Source organism: Cannabis sativa, chromosome 4 (genome assembly GCF_029168945.1).
Source record: "Cannabis sativa cultivar Pink pepper isolate KNU-18-1 chromosome 4, ASM2916894v1, whole genome shotgun sequence".
Classification (NCBI taxonomy): Eukaryota; Viridiplantae; Streptophyta; class Magnoliopsida; order Rosales; family Cannabaceae; genus Cannabis; species Cannabis sativa.
The window spans coordinates 61,941,711-61,951,710 of NC_083604.1; the positions used below are offsets into that span (position 1 = coordinate 61,941,711).

General features: G+C 33.3%; 2 protein-coding genes, 3 non-coding genes and 2 pseudogenes across 5 annotated transcripts in view; 2 read left to right on the plus strand and 5 right to left on the minus strand.

The window, feature by feature from the left end:
* LOC133037471 (photosystem I P700 chlorophyll a apoprotein A1) overlaps positions 1 to 28 on the minus strand; it is a 4,586-nt gene extending 4,558 nt beyond the window's left edge. Inside the window, exon 1 of the mRNA XM_061114860.1 lies at positions 1 to 28. This exon is cut by the window's left edge and continues 4,558 nt beyond it. Coding sequence (XP_060970843.1) covers positions 1 to 28 — 28 coding nt within the window.
* A 1,952-nt stretch (positions 29 to 1,980) lies between these two features.
* LOC133037045 (uncharacterized) lies at positions 1,981 to 3,284 on the minus strand. Its single transcript, XM_061113851.1, is given in 3 exon segments — positions 1,981 to 2,242; positions 2,245 to 2,365; positions 3,276 to 3,284. Coding segments are annotated over 3 exon segments (240 nt in total). The 3' UTR covers positions 1,981 to 2,132.
* Positions 1,981 to 4,182, minus strand: LOC133037479 (small ribosomal subunit protein uS4c-like; annotated as a pseudogene).
* On the plus strand, positions 3,291 to 3,377 carry TRNAS-GGA (transfer RNA serine (anticodon GGA)). Its single transcript has one exon. It is a non-coding gene; the product is annotated as a tRNA-Ser (tRNA).
* A 354-nt stretch (positions 4,183 to 4,536) lies between the features above and the next one.
* On the minus strand, positions 4,537 to 4,609 carry TRNAT-UGU (transfer RNA threonine (anticodon UGU)). The gene has a single exon. It is a non-coding gene; the product is annotated as a tRNA-Thr (tRNA).
* Positions 4,610 to 5,286: 677 nt separating this feature from the next.
* Positions 5,287 to 8,108, minus strand: LOC133037476 (NAD(P)H-quinone oxidoreductase subunit K, chloroplastic-like; annotated as a pseudogene).
* On the plus strand, positions 6,022 to 6,094 carry TRNAF-GAA (transfer RNA phenylalanine (anticodon GAA)). Its single transcript has one exon. It is a non-coding gene; the product is annotated as a tRNA-Phe (tRNA).
* Positions 8,109 to 10,000: the final 1,892 nt, after the last annotated feature.

The window sequence follows — 10,000 nt, forward strand, 5'->3', positions numbered from 1 at the left end:
CTTCTGGTTCCGGCGAACGAATAATCATTGAGTCCTCCTCTTTCCGGACAACACATACAAAGAGACCCGCCAATAGTTAAGTAATTAGTGAACCTCTGAGAGATATTTAGACGTTGTTTTTTATCTTCTATCTCCCATCTATCTATTTTCTTTAGTTATTCACTAGAGCAATTATGATCTGGAAGTCGATCCGGGGCAAGTGTTCGGATCTATTATGACATAGTCGTGAGGCGCTTAACGGACCTTTTTAATCTTATAAAACTTTATTCTGTTCTGGGTTTTGAATTGATGCCGATTTCTTTTTGGGTAACCTAGTGTATTCATATCTCAATTCGAAGTTCCTACAGGTAGCTACTTTATGTTTTACTAAGAGACATCCCAGTGTTGATTGCTATTTAGTCATTCGAAGGTCTCTTTTATTTTTTATTAGTTTTAATAGCAGAAAAGAAATATATTCTCTATTTTATCTGTATATCGTTTATCCCTACGAAATACCAGACGAAATAGAACGATTTTAGAAGGGATATAATGAAATTTTGTAATTGGTTCTTTCCATAGAAACGATCCTTTTATTTGATTGATAGAGACAACAATCAATTAATTATAACAAATATATGATTATAACAAATAGAAAAAAATCCGAAACTAAATAATATTCTATTTAGTTATAATAATAAAAAAAATAATAAAAAAGTGTTCTTATTCGAAACGCCTTGTAATCTTCAACCAATTCTGCGCTTCAATATAATTACCAGGAGTAAGCGCTAGAGCTTGTTTCCAATATTCGGCAGCTTGATCGAACCAAGCCTCCGCAATTTCTGAATCTCCTTGCCGAATGGCTTGTTCTCCCCGGTCGGAATAGGCGGATAAATTCCTTCCCTTAGAACCGTACTTGAGAGTTTCCGACCTCATACGGCTCAGCAGTCAAGTTCTTTTGGTGTCCCTTTATCAAATTGAATGGGATTTTTCATGGATTTATCCCATTTTTTTTTCTAGAGTTAACCAAAAGAAAGAGGTTATGAGTTTCAAACTTGAATTTTGCTTACTAATTTAGTCAATAATTTAATCAGTTTTCTCTTTTCTCCCACCTTCATAAAGTATAGGCATTTCCACTATCATTAGAGTTTTATAAAAAGGTAACTATCTCGGTTTCATATATAAATTTATATAGAATCCTTGAAAAAGACTTTCCTTTATAATTCTTAAAATTATAAGAAGGAAAAGGCTTACTATCTTTGGGATCTGATGCTACACCGCTGCTCAATACCTTAGGGGATCCACTCTATTACATAAGTTGATTCCTAACTTTTATGTCATATCATGACATAAATAAGCAGTTCTTATTGTATCGGCCCAAAACCTCGCGAATTGATCTTTACGGTGCTTCCTCTATCAATTAGATCTTTTATCCATAGAATAAAGTATCTAGGCATACCTATTTCTTCAGATTCATTTTTCAAATTCTATGAAGTTTATTTCTTTGCTACAGCTGATAAAAATCGTTGTTTTAGACGATACATATGTAGAAAACCTATTTTTTTTTTCGAGTATTTATTAATGGATTCACTCTTTTTTTTCTTTTCACTTTTTATTTCTATAGTGGAGATAGTCGCACGTAATGACAGATCACGGCCATATTATTAAAAGCTTGTGGTAAGAATGGATTTCGCTCTAGGGCACGAAAATAATATTCCAAAGCTTTCGTATGTTCTCCGTTTCTTGTGTGGATAAGGCCTATGTTATAGAGTATATAACTTCGATCATAGGGATCAATTTCTAGTCGCATAGCTTCATAATAATTCTGTAAAGCTTCTGCATAATTTCCTTCGGATTGAGCCGACATCCGTTACGGTCGTCATTCGATTCAATGAATCTCCGTTTCAGAACCGTACATGAGATTTTCATCTCATACGGCTCCTCCTTTATGTACATAATAAAAATAATACATGGAATCCAAAAAATGGAAATATTCTCATTATAAACTGAGCGGGGCTAGTGTTTTTACAAGAAATCTCTAGCCAACCTTCTTGGAAAAGATCTTTCTTTAACATCAAGTATGTTAGTACTAGATAAAAAAAGGGTGACTCCAGCAATTTCTTTGTCTTAAACGCCTCTTAATTTTCAGGAATTAGTCACTTCAACAGTCTTCGATGATTATACGGGTATCCAAAACACGAACGAGATGGATGTTTGTTGTCCCAACCATTCTTGTTAGCCCCGATCTTAATAAGGAAAAGGGATAATTTATAACAAAGTTTTCGTGTTGTTGATTCCTAGCAGTAGTGCCTCTTCCTCTGTGCCTCCTATTGGTACTAGGCGAGTAGGTTTGACCTAACCCATAGGTCTTAACCTTTCGCTCAATACTCTAGAATCGACGATTGAAGCATTTGAGGCTGCATTAATCGGGGATACACGACAGAAGGGCTTGTTTTATTTACAAACTTCACCTTTAACAAGCGTAGATTTTTAAAAATAATTTTTTCTTTCTATCCCAAATAATAATAATGCGTCTTTCTCCTAAGACTAAGAAAATAAAAGATATAAATAACTAAATTCAATAAAAAAATAATAATCAAATCGCACCATCTCGATAATAGGCGAATGCCTCTTTCTCGCCCGAAGTTGTCGGAATTATTCGTAATAAGATATTGGCTACAATTGAAAAGGTCTTATCAATAAAATTTCCATTTATTCGAGATCTAGACATAGGCAGAAATTCATTCTATACTTTCTTTTAATTACCTTTCGTGAGAAAATAAAAAATCCCACAAACAAGGGCATTTTACAATACGAAATAACATAAAAACAGACTCATTAAAATGAAACTTCTACTCAAATAGATTCCTGTCAAAAGGAATCAATAAAAACTAAGAAATATTTGAAGCCGATTAGATTTCATCCAAATGAAAATAGAATAACCGCCCGTTTTGTATTGTGTGTATAACGGTATACGTTAGACAATTAAATCTAAAAATTCTTGGGGCCTTTCATGAATTTCGAATAAATCTATGGGGTAAGGGTTTCTTGTTGAAAGATCTAAAATTGTATAAAAAGTGATTTAATTCGATATAAATATTCAAAAAAAGTCGGGAATGCCGTTTTCGTAGACATGAATAGATACCTTTATTTATTGTTTTGAACAGTTTTTCACAAAAAAATGATCCCCCCAACCTCGACTAAAGTTTTGGCAAAGTTTATCTCTTTTTATAGTAAAAATGGAGTGTATACACCTACCCAATAATAAGAATGAATCACTATTTACTCGATTTATAAACCATAATCATTATGTAGGAGAGATGGCCGAGTGGTTCAAGGCGTAGCATTGGAACTGCTATGTAGGCTTTTGTTTACCGAGGGTTCGAATCCCTCTCTTTCCGTATCCTTCACCCAATTCACCGATGTTATTGACCGCAATATATCAAATCAAATACCAATGGACGCCACTATTCCAACACCAACAGTTAGACCGTTCGTTGATATGGATTCTCGAGTCCTAATCCAAATTTCTGTGATATGGAAAATACTGGAAAGTAATGGACAAGGAATGAAAATCCCCCTAGTTAGTTTAGTTAGGTTTAAGTCTGACGAGAATAATATTCGACAACTAGCAATTCATTTATTTTCAAACCGACCCATTTACTATCTATTATTTGATTGACTGATCCTTGATATTGGAATGGGTTAAGAGTCAAATGTTTTGGCAATTCCTCACGGATCGATGAATCAAGATAATTTTGAACCAAAGACTTAGATTTTTTTGTTCATCTCTCACTGTAATAATATCTCGGGGTTTGCAGCGATAACTTGGTATATCTACCATACGATTATTAACTAAAATATGTCTATGGTTAACCAATTGGCGGGCTTGAGGAATAGTCGAAGCCATACCTAATCTAAAAAGGATGTTATCTAACCGCATTTCAAGTAATTGTAGTAAAACCTGACCTGTTGACCCTTTTGCTTTTCCGGCGATACGGACGTATTTAAGTAATTGTTCTTCTGTAAGACCATAATGAAAGCGCAATTTTTGTTTTTCTTCCAAACGAATACGATATTGAGATTTTTTACCGGGGCGTAATTGGTTTCGAAGATCGCTCCCAGCTCTAGGCTTTTTACTAGTTAGTCCCGGTAAAGCCCCCAGACGACGTATTTTTTGAAACGAGGCCCTCTGTAACGCGACATAAAGACTCCTTATAAAATTTCATAAACCTATATGTACTACAAAGAATAATTCGAAAGAATAATTGGATGAATTGTAATCAATATCCCGGCCGTAACTTAATATTCTATATTATTATCTATATATAATATAGAATTTAAAAAATAGAATTTAGAAAATCTATAAAAATAAAAAATGAAAGTTCTTTTCTTGATTGATTTGGTCTACATAAATCGCACTCCTCCTATTATTTTAAATTAATAGATGAGTACCTTTTTTGAAAAGGGGAATAAGCCTTTTCAATTTCTTTGATTTCACATTACCAACTATGTAAAGTAAAAAGTATGTAAAAAAGAAAAATCAAAGATATGGAGAAAAGCCAGCTATCGGAGTCGAACCGATGACCATCGCATTACAAATGCGATGCTCTAACCTCTGAGCTAAGCGGGCTCGCATAACATAATTGGAATACACATAGGACTTTAGTAAACTCCTGGGATCTTAGCTATTAACTGTTCATTCTTAACTCTTCTAATATAATATTTAGATAGTGATTTTTTTATTCAAATGACATTTGAAATTCAAACTTCTTTTTTTGTACTAGTTGATTTTCCTAAGTATAACTTATTAAATTCTAATTTTCTTAATAGAATAATTGAATATTAATACATATTATTAATACATAATAATAAAGATAAGAGCTAATACGAAAACAAAAGAATAAAGACTCGACCGTTCAAGTATTCAAAATTGCATGACAAAAATGCTAGAAATAGTGAAATATGTGTCTAAGTATAATATAGGTGTAATAATACTATCTTATATAAAATACTATTATATGTATAATATAATGTATAAGATAGTATTATATATACTATATATATGTGTATATATGTGGTATGGATACAGACAGAATAGAATCTTTTCTTATTGAATCAAATCTGAGGTTACAAGAGAGATGAAAGAAGATAGACAAGAAAACAGTTTTCACTATACGAACCACTATCTAATGAATTCAAGCGTTCTTTCATAATCTAAATGAAAGAAAAAGGAAAACGGTATCGTAATTAGATACGAATCACAAACCAAAAAGGGGATATGGCGAAATTGGTAGACGCTACGGACTTAATTGGATTGAGCCTTGGTATGGAAACCTACCAAGTGATAACTTTCAAATTCAGAGAAACCCAGGAATTCAAAAAAAGGGCAATCCTGAGCCAAATCCGGTTTTCTGAAAACAAACAAGGATTCAGAAAGCAATAATAAAAAAGAATAGGATAGGTGCAGAGACTCAATGGAAGCTGTTCTAACAAATGGAGTTGGCTGCGTTAATCCGGATTTCTTTGATTTTTCATGAAAAATCAAAGAATTGTTGTGAATCAATTCTAAGTTGAAAAATGAATTGAATATTCATTAATCAAATCATTTACTCCATCAAAATCTGATAGATTTTTTGAAGACTTGATAAATCGGACGAGAATAAAGATAGAGTCCCATTCCACATGTCAATATCGACAACAATGAAATTTATAGTAAGAGGAAAATCCGTCGACTTTAAAAATCGTGAGGGTTCAAGTCCCTCTATCCCCAAAAAGGCCAAATGATTCCCTAATTATTTATCCTCTCATTCCGTTAGTGGTTTCTAATTTGTTATGTTTCTCGTTCATTCTAACTTTACAACCGGACCTGAATGACCCTTTTTTTTATTATCACAAGCCTTGTGATATATATGAAAGACCTACAAATGAACATAAGGAATCCCAATGTGCAATTGGAATAATTAACAATGTAATCCCCCTTTCGTCTTTTTAATTGACATAGTCCAAGTCCTCTAGTAAAATGATGATGATGTATCATGAATGGTCGGGGTAGCTCAGTTGGTAGAGCAGAGGACTGAAAATCCTCGTGTCACCAGTTCAAATCTGGTTCCTGGCACATGAAAAATTTGTATGATTATCTATTCTAGAAATTATTAATTAATATGAATCCACATACAGATTCTATACATAGTATAGATCATGATACATATTTATCCATCTTAAGTATCGGGAGATGTACCTTTTTTTTAGAATAGTAAAAGATGAGTAAAAAGTATATTTTATAATATATAAAATGTATGGTATATAAAGTATAATATGTAAACGAAAAGAAAATGTTAATACTTCATAGACCAAAAAAGGTAAATTTTTGGGTTGAAAGACTTAAAAGTCTGGTCTAGGGGAGTTGAAGGGTGGGAATAGCCAAGATTCATCTCAGAAATAGTCTAAATAGAATTTAATCCCCTTTCATTTATTTCTATTTTTTTTACTATTCTAATTCTTCATTTCGTCCTATGTGACTTTCCGGAGTCCACCTAAATGATGTGCGCGGTACATAGTTCGGCATTATGAACTCGTTTAGTTTCATCCTATTGACTCGATTCATCCCCAATAAAGGATCTTCAAAATAGGAAATTCGTAATGAATCTCTCTAATTGTCTTTTTGTTTTATTTAGCTTATCCATACTATGTGAATGAGACTTCATCTCTTTGAATATCTAGACTAGAGTTGGAGTTGTTGGAAAAGTGAAGGTTAGTTTCTGATTATTCAATGAGCATCTTGTATTTCATAAAAATTAGGGGCAATATAATCCTTACGTAAAGGCCATCCTATCCAACTTTCGGGCATTAAGATACGTTTCAGACGTGGATGATTATCATAATAGATTCCCAACATATCATAAGATTCTCTTTCTTGAAAATCCGCGCTTTTCCAAACCCAGAACACAGACGGAATTCTAGGATTCCGCCTTGGAACAAATACTTTTATGCATACTTCTTCCGGTTGATCTATAGCATACTCTATTCTCGTAAGATGATATACACTAGCTAACAGTCCGCCCGGTGCTACATCATAGGCACATTGGGAACGTAGATAATTGTAACCATATACATATAAAATGACAGCAATGGAATGCCAATCCTCGGGCTTTATTTGTAAAGTCTCTATTCCTTGGTAATCGAAACCCAAAGATCTATGAACTAGCCCATGTTTGATTAACCAAACAGACAAACGACCCTGCATCTTTTTTCTCTCTCCCGCATTTTTTTGTTTTTTTATATACGTATTATAAGTAATAAGTATTTCACATTTACGATAAAATTTCTTAAGATTGATTCGCTGTTTATTATTCTGTACAAAAGGATCTTCGTTAATTCACTAATTCGTCGAAAGATACTGAACTTTTGTATTTGAAAAATCTTTCAGTCGGGATCTCTGAAGTAGATGGTGGTTGATACAGTAATCCTTGATTATAACTTCCAGTATGAGTACTGCGTTTAACACGAAACTTGTGGCTGGTAGTAAAACACCGATTCTCCTGTTGAGATCGAATTCGATCTTCATAGATTTCTCGAGATATTTTCTTCCGAAGTTTTGTTATAGCATCTATAACTGCCTCCGGTTTAGGAGGACATCCGGGTAAATAAACATCCACAGGAATTAGCTTATCAACCCCCCGAACAGTACTATACGAATCGGTACTGAACATCCCCCTGTTATTGTACAGGCTCCCATAGCAATAACATATTTTGGTTCCGGCATTTGTTCATATAATCTCACTAAAGAAGGAGCCATTTTCATTGTTACTGTACCCGCTGTTAAAATTAGGTCTGCCTGTCTAGGACTCGATCTTGGTACCAGTCCATAACGATCAAAGTCAAATCGTGAACCTATTAATGAAGCAAATTCAATAAAGCAACAACTGGTACCATAGAGAAGCGGCCATAAACTGGAGAGTCTTGACCAATTTGAAAGGTCGCTTGATGTAGTTGAAATGACTGAATTTTGGGTTGTTCGATCAACTAAGGGAAACTCAATAATGGAATTCATAAATGTCTCAATCTTATTTTTTTTTATTGTCATATGAATATTCAAGAGCTAAGACCATTCCAATGCTCCTTTTCGCCATGCATAAATTGAACCAACAATTAGGATAAGTACGAAAATTAAAGCTTCTATAAATACGGATACCCCCAATACATCGAAACTCATTGCCCAGGGATAAAGAAAAACCGTTTCAACATCAAAAACAACAAAAACTAGAGCAAACATATAATAACAGATTCGAAATTGTAACCAAGCATCCCCCATTGGTTCTATTCCTGATTCATAACTAGAAAGTTTTTCTGGTCCTTTTCTAATCGGGGCTAAAACTCCGGAAATTAGAAATGCCAGAATAGGAATAACACTTGATATTATCAGAAATGCCCAGAAAATATCATATTCGTAAAGCAGAAACATAGACGTACTCCCATTAATGTGGAAAATATACCGGATTAGTCAATCCAAATTGGACTTAATTGTCAAGTCATCCATAACTGTTTAGTCAAAATAACCATTCATTTTGATCGAATCGCTTAATTTCGTTTGTTTGTTGCGGTATATGTTTTGTTTCAAGATTCTCTATATCCACTAGAATTTCATTTCTATTCCATTTACTTCGATTTTCTTTTGATTTTATATTGATAAAAAATCAAAAGAAAATAAATAGAATAAATCGAAGTATATTATACAAATTCGTTGCTTTTCAGATTATCTCTAAAGAATTAAAGGATTTACAAATTTATTTTTTTTGCTAATTTTTAGCTTATTTAGATAAGATAGAATAGATTCAAGATTATCTCGAGATAAAATAATTGTATATATTACAAATATTCTATTTTATAGGGCTATACGGACTCGAACCGTAGACCTTCTCGGTAAAACAGACCAAACTTTTTATTATCAAAATGATTTGAACTGTTTCAAAGACCCAACATGCTTTTTTCGCATTGGGCTTTTTTCGTTAACCGATATAAATATCGGTTAGTCTGCCATATTTTTTTTTGATAGAAAAATAAAAAGATGGCTCCACGTGCTCTGATTCATTATGTGCATTCGAATCCAGGAGCACTACCAAAGTGTTTCAAAGAAGGATTATCCTGACGTAGGTCTGCTTTTGGCCTAGATCAACTTAAGTTAAATGGAGTTTCTATCGCTCTGCTTGACTCAAATATGAAACTTTATACACCTTAAAGTTCATAAGATAGAACGAAAAGATAATTTTGTTGAGGTCCTTATACTCATTAGGCTTAGCATTGAATAAATAGAATATTCACCTTATCAGTATCGCAAATCAATGATAGATTCTATTTTGGCATCCGTTTAGGCGCCCAAATCGGACCAAACCATTTGTCAGGCTATTGTTCTCTTCTTTTGTTCCCCAAAAGCATAGAGTAAGACATCCATTGATCAATAAGATCAAATCTTTTGATTACCTCCTCTGAAAAACATTGGCGCGCGTGTAAACGAGGTGCTCTACCAACTGAGCTACAGCCCTTATGCTTGTGATACATATTTTATCATGTAGATAATTTCTTGTCAAGATAGCTCTTTGATCTCTTTGATTGGTATTGCTTATAAGTAATATTCAATTTATAATCCATCCATGGGATAGGTCCCCTTTTGTTTTTCTTTTGTGAGGATAAAAGACCTACTTAACTCAGTGGTTAGAGTATTGCTTTCATACGGCGGGAGTCATTGGTTCAAATCCAATAGTAGGTAGAACTTATTAGATAGCAACGTCACTAGTATATAATGAGTTTTTATACTCATTCGCTTTTATTGATTTTGTATATTTTTCATCCTACTCTATTGAATTTTCTAATTTCAAATTAGTTCATTGCATTAGAATTTGATTCTACTTAAATTCGATTTGATTCTCATTCGATTTTAATTTGAATCGTCATAAGCAAAATAAGGTGTATAAACAGAAGTTCTGTTTATACACCTTATTTTGCTTATTCGGACACACTAACTAGT